Source organism: Bos mutus, chromosome 2 (genome assembly GCF_027580195.1).
Source record: "Bos mutus isolate GX-2022 chromosome 2, NWIPB_WYAK_1.1, whole genome shotgun sequence".
In the NCBI taxonomy this organism is placed as follows: domain Eukaryota; kingdom Metazoa; phylum Chordata; class Mammalia; order Artiodactyla; family Bovidae; genus Bos; species Bos mutus.
In genome coordinates this window covers 82,199,743-82,220,896 of record NC_091618.1, presented here as the reverse complement: position 1 = coordinate 82,220,896, position 21,154 = coordinate 82,199,743, and the positions used below count along the sequence as shown (strand labels likewise).

At 37.3% G+C, this 21,154-nt stretch overlaps 1 protein-coding gene across 1 annotated transcript in view; it reads right to left on the bottom strand.

The window, feature by feature from the left end:
• ARHGAP15 (Rho GTPase activating protein 15) overlaps positions 1-21,154 on the bottom strand; it is a 698,771-nt gene that overhangs the window by 654,208 nt on the left and 23,409 nt on the right. The window contains exon 2 of the mRNA XM_070389876.1: positions 12,319-12,497. Coding sequence (XP_070245977.1) covers positions 12,319-12,483 — 165 coding nt within the window. The 5' untranslated portion in view covers positions 12,484-12,497. The remainder of the gene's footprint in view (positions 1-12,318; positions 12,498-21,154) is intronic.

The following is a 21,154-nucleotide window of genomic DNA, read 5'->3' as shown; positions in this document are numbered from 1 at the left end:
TTGTAAAAAACAAAAACAAAAAAAGGCAGTCTATGATGTGACATACAGTGAAGCACAGTAAGGGAAATATGCCTTTATTCATAAATATCTAGGAGTCACTTTGCTCTACATGGAGCTAAATCTTTAAACTAGTCAACTGACTGGTTTATTACAAAACCTGGATATTACTATATTTTGGCCCTAGTTTGTCTATGCAATTTGAAGAAATTATTCTTCAAAACATTTTTCTTTCTTTCTTTCTTTTTTTTTACTGAATAGAGTAAGCCTTAAAATAGCTCATTCTGCCAACTGAGCCTACGCTCTCTGGTCTTTGCTTTGTGCTTAGTGTTATCCCCTTTGCTTCAGTGTAGGAGCACATTGGTGTCATAGCCAGCAATGTGTTTTAAGGACTATGATGGCATGCTCCTCTTAAATAGATGAGGATAACACTAATGATAGGGACCACTTAGGTAGGTTTGTAAATTAAATCATTCCTTCCAGGATTAACCCCACAAAATTCAACAAAGCACGGGTACTTGGAGGACAATATTCAGTCATATCTCAACAGCAAAGATCACATTAAAAATTACTAAAGAGTCAAGAACTTGGAGAAAATTTTGAATGCTCTGTAAACTTCTAAATTAGTTCTGTGTTCAGTCTTCATATTGAAAGCATAAACAGTCCTAGATGTCAAGTATACATTCTAACACTTTAATTTGTAGTCATAAAATTATTATTTCAACTACTCCAGTTAAACATACGTAATAAGTTCACGAAAACTACAGAAGAGGGACTAAGAATGGGTGATGAATAAAAAGGCATTATAAACTGAACCAGTTGGGAACACTTGTACCATGACTTGTTACCAAAGAAAGAACTTTAATAATTTGGATTTGCTAAAGGAAATATTGTATTTACATGGGAAATAGATCAAAATGTGCAAAAGAGAGTTTAAAGTATTAATAGGCTAAAATCAGGTTGGAGTTCCACAATTTCACATTAAAAAAAAAGCAAAAAACTCTTGTTTGAGACATACAACCCACAGAAATGCATCTATAGGAAGAGACAGTGAAGTTCTGCTATTTCATAAGTATCTTTTAAACACTGTATACAATATCTGTGGCAAGGTGAAAGGTAGGCAATGCTAGTATCAGTATGGAGAATGAGGGAGAGCAGGTGGTGACAATGATGACATCTAGGAAGCAAACAGGATGAGTCTGGGGTATTATACCCAGATTCTACCTCACTTGAATGTAAACTCTAAGAGAACAGAGAACCTTTATGCTTTGTGTCCCCAGTTTTCAAAGCCCTCCTTGATAGCTGCCAATAAATATCTGCCAAATAAAAAAGAATGGACTAATGAATGAGCGGATGAAAGTAGTTGACCTGCTCACCCATTTCCACTCTGGGGTCTCTTAAAGGGACACAAACAGAGGCTGCGTTGGGATGATCATAACTCTGTGAGCAGGAAATTACTAATGAAGGGACCTTAGAACACACTACTGGATGACATTTTGTAGGATTTTTGTTATGCAAGAACATTATCCACTATAATGGTCCCTTATATTCAGAGTTTTATTATCTAAAATGTGTTATAGATGAGAGCCAAAAAGATGCCAAATTAATAATCTGTGTGACAGTAAAACCTTATTCATTAGTACTTTAAAGACAAGAAAGAAAATTTCTTTTCCTTTTTTTAAAGGATAATATTAAAAGTACGGAGGTTGAAGATAGCACATCCAGGAACGTAAAGTTCTTTCCTTTCTATTTGATCACGTGTTATTGGCATGGACACTGTCAATAATACACGGTGAAAGAGGATGTTGTCATGTAAGGTTACCCACTGTCAGGCTATGATCTATAGGTAAGACCACAGTGGGTGACGTATTGTCAAAGCTAGATTCACTTTCTCATGGATCAGTTCGTCTAACCTGAACTAAGCTTATTCATTCATTATCCTTTCCCTGGTGATTATTGACTACACCTTGAACACATTTTATTTAAGTACAGAATATCACTACTTAGCAGTACTTCTTGCTATTTAATTCCTGTGAGCCGGCGGTTGGACCTCTAGGATTTGCCCCCATGTTTCGATGTCGGTGTTTATATTTGAGCAAACAAAACTGTCACTTTGTTTTCCTGTCTTCCTTTATTGGGTCACTTTGTGCTACATGATATGATCTAAGACAATTCAATGCAAGGAGACACATGTCCCTTCTCATTGGAAATATGAAGTCTGCAGTTGCCTTTTACCCTGTGGGAAAGAAAGCAGGTCAGGTGTCCAAAAGGAGTGGAGGAAAGTTAGTGTCATCACTACTCCTCCTCCTGCTCCTCCACAGAAACAAGATTATCAGGCAAGACCAGCACCGGTTTCCTCATGAAGGAATTAAAAAAAAAAAAGGAACAGTACCATGGTTGTTTGTGTTTATGGTACTGTGGAAGGCACTCACAATAAAAATAAGTACTTCTGGACATTTTCAAACACATTATTAATCAAATATCTTCGAATCTCAGGGAAACTAGCTTATTGAGATCATCTCCTCAGGGACAAAAGAAATAAAACACTAGCAGCCATTGTCTTTTTTTGTTGTTTTGGTTTTATTTAGAAAGTATAAACATTTAATTGATTTCCTTTTGGTTTTCAGAGCCAGACCTCTACAACATTTTGATACGTAAAGACCAGAATTTGGCTTTGTTTCATTTTAAGTTTTATTTCACCCAAAATCTGGTATGTAAAATAATTTGCACATAAATGAGTGAGAGGTCTGAGTCAGTCAATGTAATTTTATCAAAGGTATTTACATGGGGAAAAATGTACCATATCATGGTGACTACAGGAGCTACCATTAAAAAAAAAAAAAAATGCTGGTGTTTCTCCGAAAAAAAAAAAGGAATGCAATAATAATAATGAGGGGGAGAAAGAGAAAGAATAAAGCAGCTTCCTCTAGGGTTTTTTCACCTTTCTCAAAGAGTCTCTTCTCATTTTTGGAGGATATTATTTATCTCCCAATTTATCATATCCTTAAACTTGCTTGGCATATGACAGCTATACATCCTATTACAACTCAAATTCCATATCTCTTCCCCAATAAACTTATTACCAGTGAATTGGAAGTGAATGGGAATCAGAATCCATCATCACAAAGAAGAAGCATATGAGTTTGTACGTAAAGAAGATGGCCTCATTTCCGGGAGAAAGTGCCACATCAGTGTACACCTGCTAATTACATGCAACATGCATTAACATAAAAAATGTCTTTTTTTCCTACATAGTGTTGTTTGGAGATGGTTCTGCTTATCAGTTTTTAATATGCTCTTTGAAAACTGACATGCACTTTAGCCACATCTCTTTAGGAACACAGGGATTCAAAGGCTGGATAACATACTTTCATGCTTCCCAACACAAACCTGAGAGTATAATTAAACAGATGGTAACAATAAACTGGATCTGAACACATGAGGGACTAGAGTCCCTTATTAAAAGCCTTACACACTGAAGGGTGGTGGAATGACAACTCTGGGGAAGTGTTTTAGCAGCCAACACCTTTACATATGCCTTGGTCTCAGAAGCAGAAGCTAATCAACTCTTTAGAGATGGGCTTCCTACCACCTGGGAGAGGGCACACACGAGGTCCCTGCACACTCTGAGGAACAGAAATGCAATGTAGATTGTGTGACTCTAAAGGAAAGTGACTCTTCCTCATGATTTGCCTTCAAGACATCAATTTTAGACACATCAACTTTGTAACTGTAAATCTGCCTTATCCTCACCCCTCCTACACACCACACACACACACACACACCCCAAGACCTACTTTGGAGGACTTATGCTCCAACAACACAAGTTATCATCTTCTATGTGAGGACAAAAACAAGGTACTAGAGATCTCTGATAACACAGTTGTTCTGAATATTTTCAACCTCATTTCTGGCAACCAAATGATCTATTTATTTCATTCTTAAAATTTATTGGAATTCTACTTATTTCTCAGATCTAACATTGTCTGTTTGTCCTGAGTTAAATCTATTGCAAAAAAGAGTACTGTAGCAATCTGGATATTTCAGCTTGTAGATATATGTATGCAGGTCTTTTCCCTTTTATATTTTGAGAATATAAAAATAAGCTCAAATATATAAATTTTATATACATGTCCCTCTCACTCTGAAGTGAGAGATGTAGGTATGTTTATTTACTATATATGTATAAACACAAAGAAAGAATCTACTATAGGCAAGAAAGGATCTTATTACTGTAGAGGTTTGCAATGTTATTGTGCAACCATGCACACAAAGATACCATTTTGCCATTACATAAGGCACTTACAACCTAGGGGATAAAGTCAGTGTTTGTTCTTCTGTTTCTCAATCTGCTTCAGTTCTCTGCTTCACTTGGCAAGTCGAGTGTCATTTATAAGAAACATTTCGCATCAGTACAACAATGATTTAACTTAACTAAGTGCTAACAATCAAAGGACAATATTCTGAACACACTGTGCTTTGGATTAATCAAAGTTATAATGATGATCTAAGAAAAGAAAATTTTTGAAAAGTGAGGCAAGTATTAAAATGGGAAAATGTACAAGGCACATAAAAACATAAATCAAATGGCAAACATTATTTAGCAGCTTGCATTTTACCTCTTTGTGCCTATAATCATCATATAACACTGTCCAATTTTAATTTGGGGTTTTGATACTTAATAGTGTAAAAAACCCTGGTGGCTCAGTGGTAAAGAATCTGCCTGCAATTTAGGAGACCGTCTGCAATACAGGAGATGCAGGTTTGATCCCTGGGTAGGGAAGATACCCTGTAGAAGGAAATGGCCACCTATTCCAGTGTTCTTGCCTGGGAAATCCCATGGACAAAGGAGACTGGTGAGCTCCAGTCTATGGGGTCACAAGAGTCCGACACAACTTAGCAACTAACTCACGACAACTAAGTTTAAAAATACTGTTCCCAGCTTCTGATACAACTGTACCTGAAATGACTCATATCATCTTAGGAATTTGCCATAAACGCCCCTTCAATAAGGCTCCCTGGTGGCTCAGCAGTTAAAGCGTCTGCTTCCAGTGTGGGAGACCTGGGTTCGATCCCTGGTTGGGAAGATGCCCTGGAGAAGGAAATGGCAACCCACTCCAGTATTCTTGCCTGGAGAATCCCATGGACGGAGGAGCCTGGTAGGCTACAGTTCAGGGGGTTGCAGAGTCAGACACTACTGAGCGACTTCACTTTCACTTTTCCCCTTAATAATAGTGACTGTGGTTCCAAAATTATTTTAAGGGTGAAGAGTATTATATGAATTAAATAAGAGATGGTGCAAATAATTTGGTGGAAAAGCATAGTTGCTGCCACACAGAGTATTAGGTAACATTTTTTTTTTTTTAATTAGAATGTACACTTTAAGATTACTGATTATGAACATCAGGGGACCTGAGATTTTGATTCATCAGTAATTCTCCTTTATGTCTACACTAAGACGTAAAAATGAGACCTCTGTCTCAACTTGGTATTTCAGAGCCTGTACATGCTGGTGCAGAAGCAGTTTTACCTGTAATCTCTAGTACTGCTCTGCCCCCTTGTGCTGCTGCAGTGAACTCAACATAAGGCACAGTTTGCCTTCATCTCTGTACATGTACTACAGAAAAACCCCACTGTCACTTCTCACTTTTCTGGCAAGTTCAAGGTCAGTGTCTAGCTATTTTCAGCTCATCTCTTCTTGATCCATGCAGAGAAATGACAAGGTAACGTGATTCGGGGTCAGCTGTATTACAGGAACCGTTACATAAACGGAGAAAGTGAAAATCAATCCTAGCTGACAGTGACTTCGGGATAATCAACGCCCACTGGATGCCTCTGTCAGCTCGCCTGCATCAAACACCGTGTGACTTCTGTCAGATCTTTTTAATAAAACTATATTCTCACTTTCAGCAACCTAAATAAATATTTCTCTTGAGCTGATTTGTTCAGATTATGTTAGCCTTCCAGATTTGTAAACTATGCCAATAACGCTGTGAAAAAAATTAATGCGTGATACCCCTGTCCTACAGTTTATTATTGACCTGAGATGGAGTTTACTGCTGTAGAAACACCCGTTTTTTGAGTGATCCAAGAGAGCTCTCATACAGACATCTTCTGCACTGATCTCAACACCTTCCCCATCATCCTCAGCCCTATCTCCTCTCTCTTCCTCCTTGTCTAATAAAACACCTTAATCAATCATTTCTTGTTGGGAGAGTATTTTTTCCTCCTTTTTTGATGTTCATCGCTTTCCTTTTTATCTCTCTATTTTCTGCCAGGACATTTCCCCCTAATACAGAATTGGAAATACAGTATTTAACAAGATGTTCCAGTTTAGTGGCATTCCCACTGACAGCACCTGATATATCAGTTTAGGGAAGGAGCTATTTTTATCCCACCCACCTTGTGCTCCCTTGAAACTGTGAGGCGGGCAGTACCCCATTGAAGTACAATTTACCATAATATTAGTTGTCAGTAAATTCAAAGACAGAACTCCTAAAGCTATAAAATGGATTAGAAGCAATTTTAAAAAGAATTAACAAACTAGAGTAAGAGTATACTGTCAACAAACAAATGCTCCATCATAGGACTGTAATTTGGAATTTTAATTACCCCTCTGCTTCTGTAACAAAACAATGTCTGAACTGGCAGCGATTTGAATCTCTCACAGGTCATTGAGCATTCTAGTTAATTACTCTATGAATAGCCTGTTTTTCTCCCCTCTGGAAACACGTTTCTAATGGCAGTCAAGGTCTGACAAATGTGTCATCTACATAATTAGCTAGGAAGCAACACAAAACATTAAACATGCTTTGTGCCGACAACTATCAAAACATTTCATTTGTTGTCAATTATTCATTACTTTGTAGGTTCTGAAGGGGTTGTTATTATGGAAATAAGTCCAGATGCTAACAAGGTTAGAGTTTTGGATTCAAATTAGTAATCAGAGGACTAACTTAAAAAAAAAATGTATCTCATGTACATTCAGAGCCATGTTCAATCAGTAGGAGATTATAAACAAATTTAGCTATGCTCAAGTTAAAATGGAAACCACGCAAGCTCGAACATGAACTCAAGAGCCCCAGCTCATTCTTTGAAGTACAGAGTCTACACTGTCAATGAAAACTTCCCGAACCTTTGGCATGTCCAATTTGTGCTTGGTAAACAGAGTTAAAGATTTTCAAAGCATGAGATGATATAGGATGGCAAGGACAGGAAAGAAATCTCTAGTGGTTTTGATTCTTCTTTCCTCCTTCCCCCCCCAGGGCATTTTATGTAAAAGTAAAAAATCTAGCTAATAAATATTTTCTTCTGCTTTACAGCAGACTGGTTACCTTAGGTAACCTTTGAATATCATGATTTCTTTCTTTTTTTTTTGGGGGGGGGCTATTTCTGAAAACTTGTTTCTCTATTATTGTTTTAATATCGTATATAAAACCAAGTGTTGTCTTGAAAGCAGTAGTCCTAATGTATATAGAGGATATAAAAAGATTTCCCAACAAAACTGACCTCTCAGTGGCAAAGAAAATTGCAGTGGAAGACAAATAATTTTGTAGTCGTATCTGAGATTTGGATCTATGGAGAGTCTCACTCCACTGTCCTCCAGCTTTTCCTCATAAACCAAAATGGCTTACAAATGTCATCCACAATAGTTCGATAAAGATTAGGAACAAAACACTGTCCTTACATTGATGAGATAAGAAAGATTTAACTGCAGAATGCAGTGTATAAGAACAGTTTGTAAGGCTTGTTCTCCAATCAGGAAAATAGAATTCAAATTATATTTGTGTGTGTCTAGAATTTAATTGAGATGATCAGTTTGTTTTCCACACAATGTTTGATTAGATGCCTGTACTTCAGAGCTAGACAAAAAAAAAAAAAGAAAGAAAACAAATTCATTCTAGCAGGAAAAATCAGGAAGACCCGTTATCTACAACATGTGCAAAATATGTCAGGAAATAATTCTACCCTGAGCTCTGAGAATGCCCAGTTAATAAAAAAAGATCAGCCACTCGCTAAGAGAAAATAATTTTCTGTATCTATATTTTTCAAAGCAAAAAGGCAGCCACATCTTATACTAAATAGGACACATTAAAAATAAGCTTTAATAATCTTTACGCAAAAGGAAACTAATCCATTTTCAGATCATACGATCCACAGCAATAAAAGGAAATCATCAAACTAAAGACAATTTTAGAAATGGCTGCAGACTCTCATTTAATTAACATGCAACAGATCATATATTTATGAGGAAGTCAAAATATTTAGGAAGCCTATAATCCTGTAAGCCTTAATGTGGTATAAAAACAACAAATAAATGCAAAGTGTTACTGTTATACATGCCTGCCTGATCAATGGTTTTCACATATTGATCTATAAATGGAGTTGACAGTCTGTGTTGGCTGCACATTTTCCAAGCAGTGCTATTTTTGTATAAAACCAATACGGGCAATTACCTTTGTTTGAGATGCCAAGTCTTATCAATTCAATGTGATTTAGTGTCATTTTAATTGAATATCAGGATCCACTTCAGGACAATTTATACAAACAAAGCCTCAAACCTAACTATAAGCTTGATTTGAAATAAACAGGGATAAGTCCTACAGCCTCATAATATTTCTCAAAATCTCTGCTAAACAGAAGGCTTATATTTTTAGTAGCAATTTTTATGTCTGCCTTTTTAGCTAGCCACAACTTTGGCAAGTATCCTATAATCACAGAAGTAAGAAACAAAGGAAAATTGTTTCCTTTTTTTCCCTTATAATATATTGAAAAGAAAAATGAAGGAACACTGTCTGTTAACAGAAGCACAAGGAGTCTTGTATGTTAATGTTTAGAAATGGCTTGAACTAAGTCTTTATCTGAATACTAATAAAAATAAAACATTTTCCTGTCTATGATGGCTATGAATGGAGTGATGCACTCTGTGGGGTTTACAAGCTGGAAATGGTGAATATTCATACATGATGCTGCTTAAGACACCGGTATTAAATGCCAGAACTGCTCCTGCCTGCAAATCCTATGTCTGCGGTTTCCTGACTTGGGCTATTTAAACTCTTCATTAATATCTATTTTCAAGCTGTCTAGTAGGCTGGGCATCCCTCTTACAAATAACATCAAAGTCACATTAAACCTTTTGTATTAGCTATTCTCTGGCACATTAGCCTTTTTCGCCCCACACTTTACTTGCCCCTGTTTATGCTCACTCAGCCTTCTGCTTCTGTATTTAGCATGTTCGGGTAAACCATCAGTCCACCTTTAAGAGGTCTCTGGTGCTTGGGGCAGGGGGCAGGGAGATAACAAATCACTGAGACCAAAGAGCGTTCCCTCCCCACGAAACCGCCAGACCGTTCTCACAGATATGCAATTTTCTTACTAACCATGTCATTCCATGTCCAAACTTCCCATCTCTCCAACATTTCTTAGAAAGCAAAGTGTCCTCTTTGAATTTTGAAAAGGCGTCAATCTTATGAGCCACATAAAAATGATTTTTTGGTGTTTAAAGAAAATGATGCATGCCACCAATAAAATACTAATGGACTATTGATACCTGTTTTACTGGAATGCTTCCCTGCAGCACTTAGGCAATAAAAACTTTTAATTCAACAAGTAAATTCACCTGTGTTTGCAGAGTTTGGGGTCGCATAAATGTTTATATTGGCATTTCAAATACTCCTCGATTTAATACATCAAGGACATAGGCTCCTATGACATATATATGAGAGTTTTATATGAGAGTCTTACTACACACATTTTAATTAATCAACTTTAAAAAAGGACTTTATAAATTAATGACAAAATTACATAATAGATCTGACCCTAGAATTACTATCATTTTTCATTATAGGTGAAATCATAGTAATGTAATATCAGACTGTGTTAGTATATACTCTAAGTCCTTGTTAATTTGCATAATTGGCATGGCAGTAACAAATAGTATATATATGCCAAATATATTAAATAGGGCACATAATACATATATAGTTTCTAAATACTCAATTTCTTTCTGTACAAATTAAATGTATTTGTGTCTGTTACAGAAAATCATGCTACATGTGAACTTCTGCACACATTTTAGTGTATATCTTCGCCCACTTTCCTTAAGTTCAAAATCTCCCCCTTGACCTTACCCCAACTTCCAACTTCTGAGAAATCAAGTTCTTAGTTTAGCTTGAGCAGATATCTTTAACAGGCTTGTTTGAATAAATATGCCAAAATACTTTACATTCTGTCAGTATCTAGTCAGAAAATTGTGCATGGAAAAAAGAGATGAAAAGAACTGAGACAGAAAGAAAATTAGTGCCATGGCAAGCTTTCAATACAGGATCTCTGAGCCAAGTTTTCTTGGTGAAATGACATATCCTCACTAAAATACCCCTTTTATATAATTATGCACTGAGCACACATAACCAAAAGTAACTTTTATTTTTGTTCCTTATCGAGGAATACATATTGCCGAGGCTAAGAATGCGGAAACAAAAGCTGGGATAATTATAGCTAATTTAACTTTGGAAAACTCTGATTCTCCAGCAGTCCAGCATACAACCCCCCAAACTAAAGTTATGTAACAAGGTAATATCAACAATGAGAAACTGCATGATAAAATCCTGCCCAAAAGTGAAAAATGCTAATTTTGTCTCATTTAGCAGCTGGATACAGAAATGCTCATTAGTTTTAAGAGGGTTAATCCTTTTAACTTTTGCATATTGATATGCCAATTATGCCTAATTGTACAAGAGGCATCAGTCAAGGTAATAGTGCATAAACACATGAAAGTTATTAAGTACATCCCAACATGTAATAAAGTAGGTGTTAATTGGTAGCTGAGTTCTGCGGGCTATTGAGGTGGATAATTCATTGAGAGATGGATCACTTGTAATTTCTCTCCATAATTCCTTTTGCAGTCTCATGCTGTGATGTTTTCATGCTTGTCAAAAACAACTGCGGCATAGTGCCTTTTGTTAAACACAGCCAATAAAATATGTTAGGCATCATTAAATATACTTAACTTTTAAACTTTTTCAAAGGTACAGTTCTTACTGATAATACATTATAGAGATTCCAATAATTTACTCTAACCACTATCTCAAGTTCACGGCTGAGGAACGGTTTAGCAGGTTTCAAAGTCAGGCTGACTGTGTTGTGCCTCCCAGCAGACAATACTTTTAAATGAGAAAAGAAAGAAAGAAAAATGTTTCTCTCAGAACCTTATCTAGGGATATATTTCTCACTTCCAAAATATAATCACTGGCTTCCTCATGCTACATCTGTCTATAATACCTGAAAAAAGAATGGTTAAGATCATATATTCCTCAGGCTCCTGAAATTGTGGTGGGTTAATTCTGCACTTGAAATTCGAGTGAAAAACAGGGAATAAATATAATCAGTAACATGCTACTCAGCAAGTTGATCTCATTTAATAACTCAGTTAGGGAGCTGAATATTTCATAGGCCCCTATGATATTAACAGAACACTCAATTAATAGCTCACATGTTACTGCAGGGTGACTGGGACTCACAGGCTATCCCCAGCTAACCTAGCTCTTGCTCTTGCTCTCACTGTGAGCAACAAAACAGATCCGGGGTCCAAAAGAGTGGCTAACATTGCATAAATAATTTTGTAACATCCTATGGCCTCAGCTGCAAGTTACCACCATTATGGAAGAAAATTAACCAGAGGAGACTCATTGCAATCAGTATGTTTAGTGGCTCAGGATGAGTGCAGGGGCAGGGACACAATTGGCAGTAGAGTTCATCTCTAACTATTTTATTTCAAATCTTCCTAATGACACATTATGGAGACAAAATGGCTTCCTCTCCAAACCTTAAATTGCCACACCATTTCCACTGCTCAAACTCATTCCAAATCAGACTGTAATTTCCAATATCATATATTGTTGGAAGATTTTTAAGGAAGAGATTTTCACATTTAAAAACTATATTTTTTCTCAGTTTATTCTTAGCTAATTTTAGCCTCTGGCTTTTCAAAGTGATGTACTGTATTTGGAAGTACAAACACCACATGCCAGCATAACCTCATTATTTTTATGACACTGAAGCATGATAGTGGAGGCCCTTAAAATGAGTCAAAGGTGCTCTTCAGTCTAGTTCCAAATCCACTTTATCACTCTGGATTAAGCCCAGTTCTTCTTTTGCAACTGGGGATATTATTATGATTATAAGTAGGCAAGATAAAATGCATTACAAAAACAGTTTTCTCATGCACATTAGGAAAACAAATAAAACACGGCTAATTAGCCCCCCCGCCCTTTTACTTTTTTATAAAATTCTATATCAGGGAACTTGGGGTGTCTGACTTACAGGTTCAGTGACCTTCCCAACTTCGGTGAGGATCATAGATTTACTTTGGCTCAGCCTGTCATGGTGGCTGTTGGCATTTTTGATTCTCATTTGCACAGCTCCAGTGCCTTGGCGGGTGGGATTCAGTGTTTCCACAGGGATATCAGAATTTGTAGATTTCTGCATAGTACAGTGGTATCCTGATAAAATATAAAAGTATTATATTATTCTAAATATACATAGTTTTCTATGAAAAACTCTTGGTGGAGTGGACATCTCTATTCATCATTAAGGCACAAAAATGGCGTTAAGTCTCCGCCTCTTTGAGTGGTGAGGAAGAAGGTAGTTATTTTGCAGTGTGTTTTTTGTTTGTTTGTTTTTTATCAGTTAGGACCTCTATATTCCAACACTACTGTATTCATGCCAGAGGATTTCAATTCAAATATAATACACTCAAATTCTGTGTAGTCCCTTCATTTGATTAAGAAACTCCTAATGACAATATGATATGATCTCCCTTATATAGAAATGCTATTGCCAACTAAGCATTTTCAGGGTATATGCTGTTTTCATTCACAATGTCTTTGATCTATTAGCCACCCCATCCCACACCACTTTCCGATACTATTACTGGCAACTTTTTTTTTAGTGGGGAAAAAAACCCAAAAAACTGTGATTGAGGTCAAATTTAAGTGTATAAAATTGGCTTTAGAGCAAACCAAGCTGGTCCCACTGACTATCAAATATGTTGGCTTGGCCTCATTAGCCTGGTTCAGAGTGCTAGCCCCACCTCTACTTGCATTATCCACAGGGAAAAATTAAAAGTCCTTTGTCCACTGCCATCTGCCAACTGAACCAGGTTTAGTATTAATAACTTACTGGATATAATATTTATGAAGAAAGAGAAAATCAACACATCAACACTGTTTATTTATTTACATTTATTTTATTGGAAGGAGTCTGATTCAGCCAGGAAAATCCAGCGTGGGCAAATTTTAAAGGAGTGGCTATGAAAAAAGAATACTTCAGAAAAAGAAAACAAAGAAAATAAATTGGGTGGGTGGACCAAGAGGGCTTTGAGTTGCTTCCCAAATACATAATCCTTTTCAGCTGCTCCTGCCCACAAGTTCCTCAAATGAATACATCTACTCATTTAAAATAGAACATTTGCAATGCAAATATAGCTTCTAAGTTTCTAGAAACAGACCCGCTTCTGCCTGAGTGTTGTCTCCATCTCTCACCTATACAGATGCTTCAGTGCTAACCTGGTCAATTGGGTACAATATTAGAAAAAACTGTCATCAGTCAGTTTTAAAAGTCAATATAATCCTAAAGAAGGATTATATTTTAAGGAGCCAATTGTATTGGTACTTCTACATTGGTTGGACAGACAACCAGGCTAAAATTGTGGTAATGTTCTGGTTGATTGGACACGAAAATAATTAGGAAAAAATAAAAGCATTTTAATAGGAGGAAAAGTGGTATCAGGAAAAACTGATACCAGTTAGGCAGCTGAGTGATATTTTTTAAAAAGTTAATATTTATTGAGTATTTACTATGTGCCAGGCAATTAGCTGGTTTAATCCTTATAAAGCTCCTATGATATTCACATTATACTTATGTTTTTATAGAGGAGAAAAATGAGCATTGGAAAGACTAAAAATTTCCTTAAGGACAGTGAACACAAAGAAGTGGAATACTTATTTTCCCCCCTTACTAAAAAGACTCTTGGGAATCCCTTGGACTGCAAGGAAATCCAACCACTCCATCCTAAAGGAGACCAGTCCTGGGCGTCCATTAGAAGGACTGATGCTGAGGCTGAAATTCCAATACTTTGGCCACCTCATAGAAAGAGTTGACTCATTGGAAAAGACCCTGATGCTGGGAAAGATTGATGGCAGGAGGAGAAGGGGATAACAGAGGATGAGATGGCTGGATGGCATCACCGACTCAATGGTTATGAATTTGGGTAAACTCTGGGAGTTGGTGATGGACAGGGAGCCCTGGCGTGCTGCGATTCATGGAGTCGAAGAGAGTCGGACATGACTGAGCGACTGAACTGAACTGAACTCACTTAAAAAAACAACCAAAAACGACCCATAAGTCCACCAACAGATGAATTGATAGAAAAATTCTGGTTTATCTATACAATATAACAATAAAAAATGGATAACTGATGCATGCAACTACATGGATGAATTGCAAACTTACTGGGCAGAGTGAAAGAAACCAAGCCCTTTCCCTAAAAAGTTCTCATTGCGTGTTTATGATTTCACTTATATAATATATATATATATATATACATTTTTAGTTGTGGTGGTTTAGGTTTTTTTTTTTAATTTTATTTTTTAACTTTACAATATTGTATTGGTTTTGCCATATATCAAAATGAATCCGCCACAGGTACACATGTGTTCCCCCTCCTCGCTTCTCCCTCCCCATACCATTCCTCTGGCTCCAATACAGTATACTAATGCATATATATGGAATTTAGAAAGATGGTAACAATAACCCTGTATACAAGACAGCAAAAGAGACACTGATGTATAGAACAGTCTTTTGGACTCTGTGGGAGAGGGAGAGGGAGAGGGTGGGATGATTTTGGAGAATGGCACTGTAACATGTATAATATCATATATGAAACGAGTCGCCAGTCCAGGTTCGATGCCTGATACTGGATGCTTGGGGCTGGTGCACTTATATACTATTTTTGAAAATTCAAACTAACAAAGTAAACAGACAAAACAAAGATTGCCTAGGGACAGGGTAGACTCTGGAAACAAAGAACCCTTTGGGAGTGACAGATATGTTTGTTATCTTGATTGTGATGATGGTTTAACAACAATATACAAGTATTAAAAATGATCAAATTGTACACTTTAAACAACTGCACTTCACTGTACTTTAGTAATATCTAACTTCTTGGACTGCAAGGAGATCCAACCAGTCCATTCTGAAGGAGATCAGCCCTGGGATTTCTTTGGAAGGAATGATGCTAAAGCTGAAACTCCAGTACTTTGGCCACCTCATGCCAAGAGTTGATTCATTGGAAAAGACTGATGCTGGGAGGGATTGGGGACAGGAGGAAGAGGGGACGACAGAGGATGAGATGGCTGGATGGCATCACTGACTCGATGGACGTGAGTCTGAGTAAATTCTGGGAGATGGTGATGGACAGGGAGGCCTGGCGTGCTGCGATTCATGGGGTCGCAAAGAGTCAGACACGACTGAGCAACTGAACTGACTGAACCAAATTATTTTTCTACTTATTTTATTTTCATTTATTTAAAATATATTCATTTCATAATCCTATGAGTGACGTATTTAAAAAACATTTAATTGAGAACAAAAAGGCTCTTTTGACAACATTAGAAATACAACTTTGAAGTAATAAAATAAGGAAGTCTTATCCCCACTATTCCATATAAATATGATTACAACTACATTTAATAGAATTTTTAAATGGATCGAATTTGACCACTAATGTATGCATAAGGGAACTTATCTCTTTATATAACTAGAATAAGATATAGAAGGTTAAATATATCAGTGTGTTTTAAAAAGTAAATGCAATCACAGGCAAATGATATAAATAGTTATTTTTCCATATACCCTAGTACAGGGTAATACATTTTTGGTTTTATTCTGTGTATTATTTATTATCGAGGCCTTCAATTTTTTATAACCAAGAAGACATTATTTCAAAATAAAGCAAATCTATGGATTTTTTATATTGATAAAGTGCTAATAATAAAGGCATGAGTTTTTTCAGCGTTTCAGTGAATGAAGTAATTATGAGTGAAACAATGAGAATCTAGGCACTGTGATTGTGATGGAGACCTTGGATTCATTATAATTAGACTAGCTAAGGGTCAGACACGACTGAGTGACTTCACTCTCACTTTTCACTGTCATGCATTGGACAAGGAACTGGCAACCCACTCCGATGTTCTTGCCTGGAGAATCCCAGGGACGGGGGAGCCTGATGGGCTGCTGTCTATGGGGTCACACAGAGTCGGACACGACTGAAGCGACTTAACAGTACCAGCAGCAACAGTTGCATAAAAAGAACTCATGATGACTTCTAGTGGCAGCACAGCCTGTAATGTCCACCTTAATGCCTTTGAACAAGTCCATGGCCCCTTATTCTGTCTTTGGAAGAAAACTGAGAGTGAGGGTGCATGGTCAACCAGGAGGACCGCTATGATATGCACCATCCTTTTCACTTCTGATACCACTGCACTAAAAACTGGGAGCTGAAGTACTACTGCAGATTTACAGAGCTCCAAAGTTTCAGGCAAATAGGCAGCAATGAAAATGCATTGGTATGATTTAATGTCCAAGGGATGTGGATTATGCTTGAGGAGAATCAAGGATTAAACATATAAATCTTTTCTAAAAGAATCTAGATTCTCCTTGGAGTTCATTCAAGGCTTGATCTTCCACATTATTCATTAGATTTGTACTCCAAAGATAGTGTGCTTGCCACATTGGTGAGGGAAATACTCTAGCTAGAGCCACTATCTTCTGACCAAGAGCGTGAAGCCACTGAATTTACATAGCCTCACCATGTGCCATTTATAGGAAATGTTGCTTCCTCAGACGGCACACATTTCAGCATCAAATCAACATCTGCATTCTGGTATTGATTTCACAATTAACCCATAATTTGTCTGGGGATGGGTTTCCGTCAACAGGCTGGATTTCTTTAAAAAACCTCTTATCTGGCTTCCCCACCTGTTTTCTAGGGGACAATCTGCAGAAAGGAATTTCAAAATTCCTCCTTTAGATCTTTCTTTTAAGCTGCTTTCCCCCTACACTGGTTAATGTTATTTCTCTTCTCTCACTCCTCTATCTATCACTTCCTTTCCCAACTGACCCCAGTTCACATTTTGTTGGAAGCACATTGCTCTCTTATTTTTTCTTCTGTATTTTGTTTTACAATGGTATTCCCTTGATACTATTCATAGTTATTCTCATATTTGTAATATGGTGGTTTCATGTTGCTCTAAGAAGAATACAGAAAATGACACAAACTTCCTCTTACCCACAGAAAATAAATGACCTATTTAAGGTTTATTGAGACTTTCCTGAGTGACAGACACTACAGCAGAGGTTCTTTTTTGTGTTTTTGTTTGCTTCAGCCAAGTGCTTTGTAGTAGTTTAGTGAGTGTGATAAATAAATAAATCAAATTAAATGAGAAAAGAGTTGTGCCCAGGTGGGAAGAGAAGCAATGGCATTTGACTCTGGTGGAATGGTGAGGTGTAGAGAGAGAAAGTCTGCAAAAGAAGACCAGCCGATGCTGGAGCTAAATTAAGACAAGTTGGGCTTTTGGGGCAAAAGGCTTGGTAGTGCAGAGGTATGCAAATAATTGTGAAATTATAAGGTAAAATTTCACATGTGTTATAAAGAAATACTACAGTACCGAGGAAGTTGAAGGAAAAGACAAGTGCTGGATTTCATGAAGGAAATGGCATTTAGTATCCATGTGGGTAAGTCTGATTATCTTGCTATCCTCTCATCAGGCTGAAGGATTAACTGAGAGCCTCAACCCTCCTAAGCCAACCAGTGCTATAAGAGGCAAGGTATTCTAGACACTCTGAGGAAGAGAATTTGGGAAGAGGGCTTTCCTTGGCATAACACACAAACATCTTGTGTGGAAGAACTGAGTACAAGACAGAGGGAAGCAGGACCCCCTCACCCTCAGCAGGAACTGGGGAAGGGGGAGGACAGAGGAGGAAGGAAATATAATTGCCAGAAATGACAGTTGCACTGGTAGCTGTGAAACTTCTAACTGTTGTGCTCTGTGGGTTCAGAGGTGATTTATTCTTTTTCATCCTGTTAGAAACCTCTCACACCAAGTGGATAAGGCTGTTTTATACCAAATTTTGCAAGTCATATTCCGATCCCACTTACAGTTCTTTCTCTTTAGACTCCTTCAACTTTCCCATTTTCCCCTCGCCCACACCCTAATATTCTTTTTCCTCTACCTTGAACACTATGATCCTTTTAACATTTTGGCTGCCAAAGCCCTCCCACCTACTTAGGCCCCATCACATCCACAGGGTCAATATTTCTGAAAGGCCATCATCAATTCTTACTTACATTTTTTTACTTAATCCATCTGCTCAGTGAATCACTTAGATGTATATATGGGAGAGGAGTGATTATAGCAATTAACACAATACCATAAATGAGTAGTCAGATTTCACATTAACCCTCAGGAACCGTTTACCTGAGTCTCATACTGGAAACTCTTCTGGCTATGTGGGAACACATCTCATAGTAGAAAAGCTTTGGTTATTCTACTTTGTGTGTGTTCCTAAGTACTTGTAGAGGCAGGCAGCATTTGTGACTAAGGAAAGGAGATCAGGATTGTATTCTAGTAAATGGTGTCTCCTGGAGTTGTGGGATGTGATGGCTTGCCATGGTACTCTAATTTTTGAGTCTTTAGGAAAGAAGTTTCTAGGGGAACAAACTCCATTATAAAGTCTGCCCAACTATGAGTCGAAAGAAACCCTCAAACCCCAGGGTCCATCATGACTTGCTTCCAGCATCAGGGGAAGAATATAATTCCAGGAACCTAGAAGTATTAATTTCAGGATGTGTTAAGGAAGGCAATGAAGAGCTCTAATCAATGAGTTTTTATGTTATTATTCCAAGAACATGCATAGGGTTTTGAAATCATATTCTATTGTTCCACCTGTATTTTCATTTCTCACTGACCCTTGAGTTTCTAGATTTGGTAGAGTATATCGAAAAATCAGTAATATTTTTCTATGCTTGTGCATGTGTGCTAAGTCACTTCAGTCATGTCTAACTCTTTGTGACCCCATGGACCATAATCTGCCAGGCTCCTCTGTCCATGGGATTCTCCAGGCAAGAATACTGAAGTGGATTGCCATGCCCCACCTCCAGGGGATCTTCCTAACCCAGGGACTGAACCTACATCTCTTTTGTCTCCTGCATTGGTCGGTGGGTTCTTTATACCAGTGCCACCCGGGAAGCCCTTTTCTATGTTTATTCCTATACAGTTTCAGAACATCCAGCATTCTGCTAACTATATGTCATATTAAGTTTGTTTCATGTGATCTACATGCTTATTCAGTATTTCCTGTGTTCCTTCTATAACATCTTATCATCATCATCACTGTTATTAAATTCTATTAGAAAAAAATGATGACTAAAGCATTTATATTCTTACAGGAAGCACACAGAAGCATGGTGGAAGCCTAAGGAAAATATTGAAGAATTAGTTCATTTTGCATGTGTTTAAAATGTCAATTTTATTTTACAAAACTGTCTAAATAAACATCCTTGAGTTAGAAATTTAAATGTAAATCACTTAAGGCTGCCTTCACAATTTCTCTAGACTTCCTGATTTTATATGTACCAAGAGAAGAGCAAGAATAGCTTGTGATATTACACCAGTTCCACTTTCAATACTGTTTAAAAAACAGGAAACAGTGATGAGAATGCACTTCATAAGAGCCCCACAAACTTTGACTCTGCTCAACAGACTTGGTTGGCTCAGTGATATTCTGGGTCCGATTTTCCCACTCACACTGCAAATACCTAAATAGGAATGAATGTGATATTTCATCTAATTCTAAATTTCATAGCTGCTCTGTCGATTATCTGTTGCACTCTGTTAATTATATTAAGTCTCCTGAGTTAGAAAGTTTATTTTTGACATCTCTTTCCCCTCAGAAACATTAAAATAAAAGTGTATTAAGAATTATTTGAATTAGGAGAAACTGAATGGACACTATGAAATTATTTCCGTGCTACAGAGCAGAGAAAATTAAAGTTGAAGGATATTGGTGGTTCTTCCCCAAAGTGTCCCCACCTGTTCCAAGTAGTCCCAGGACAGATCTCAAGTGCTGCATCTCCAAACATCCTTGCCTTGGTCACAGACCCCTAGATCAGGGGGAAACTGTGTCTGGAAAACTAAGGTAACAAGAATTCCAAAGGAAATCTAATGGAGATCTAGTGGATAAAATGATGGTAGAGCACCCATATTAAGTATAGATCATGTAAGTCTTTAATCATTTACATCCCTGTGCTTCCTGACAAAACCACAAAGACTTAATAAATGTTTGCAGAATATAGAAATGGAAAATAAATATGGACCCTAGTTAAGGCCAGAGTATATAGCCCAGGAAAGTATTACCAATAGAAATGCTTCTGATCAAATTTATTTCTTATTTTAAAAAGAATATGTATAACTTACTCTGGCCAGTGGGTCTGAGGACCAGTGAACGAAGGATATTTCACGGTAAGTTAATGAAATAAGGCTGCAAATAAGCAATGTTTTTCATACTCTTTGACGCCAACATTAAAGTATATTTGGAAAATCATACAAAATTTTAAAAATATGAACATTAGCCTACTTCCATTTCAGACAACCATTTTGTTTCTTATTAAGAAAAAAAATGACCACATTTATGACCATCTTGGTATTTAGCAGGGTTCTATGTTCTAACAATAGAGAAAGTCTCCCTCAAGTTTCAATTTTCTTTGGGTGCTTGACATTTTTTCTCTAAATGGAAGGACTCTCTTGCCTGACATGGATTCCCACTAAAGACTTAGTGAGGAGAACTATCTCAGAGGTAAGCACTGAGTGTGCCTCAGTGTTTTCCCGTTCCTTGGGTGTCAGCTTGGGTTTCCACTGTGTAGCAGTGAGCTGTATGGTCACCATAACCACCAAAAGCCAAGGTTCTCTCTGCCTTGACACACAGGAACTCCTTGTGGCAATATGACCCCATTCCTTTTCCGGAATGTGTAGGAAGAGCTTTCTCCAGGTCTACTGAGAGTGTGTGGAAACTCCACAGACAGATACTGTATTTGTGAGAA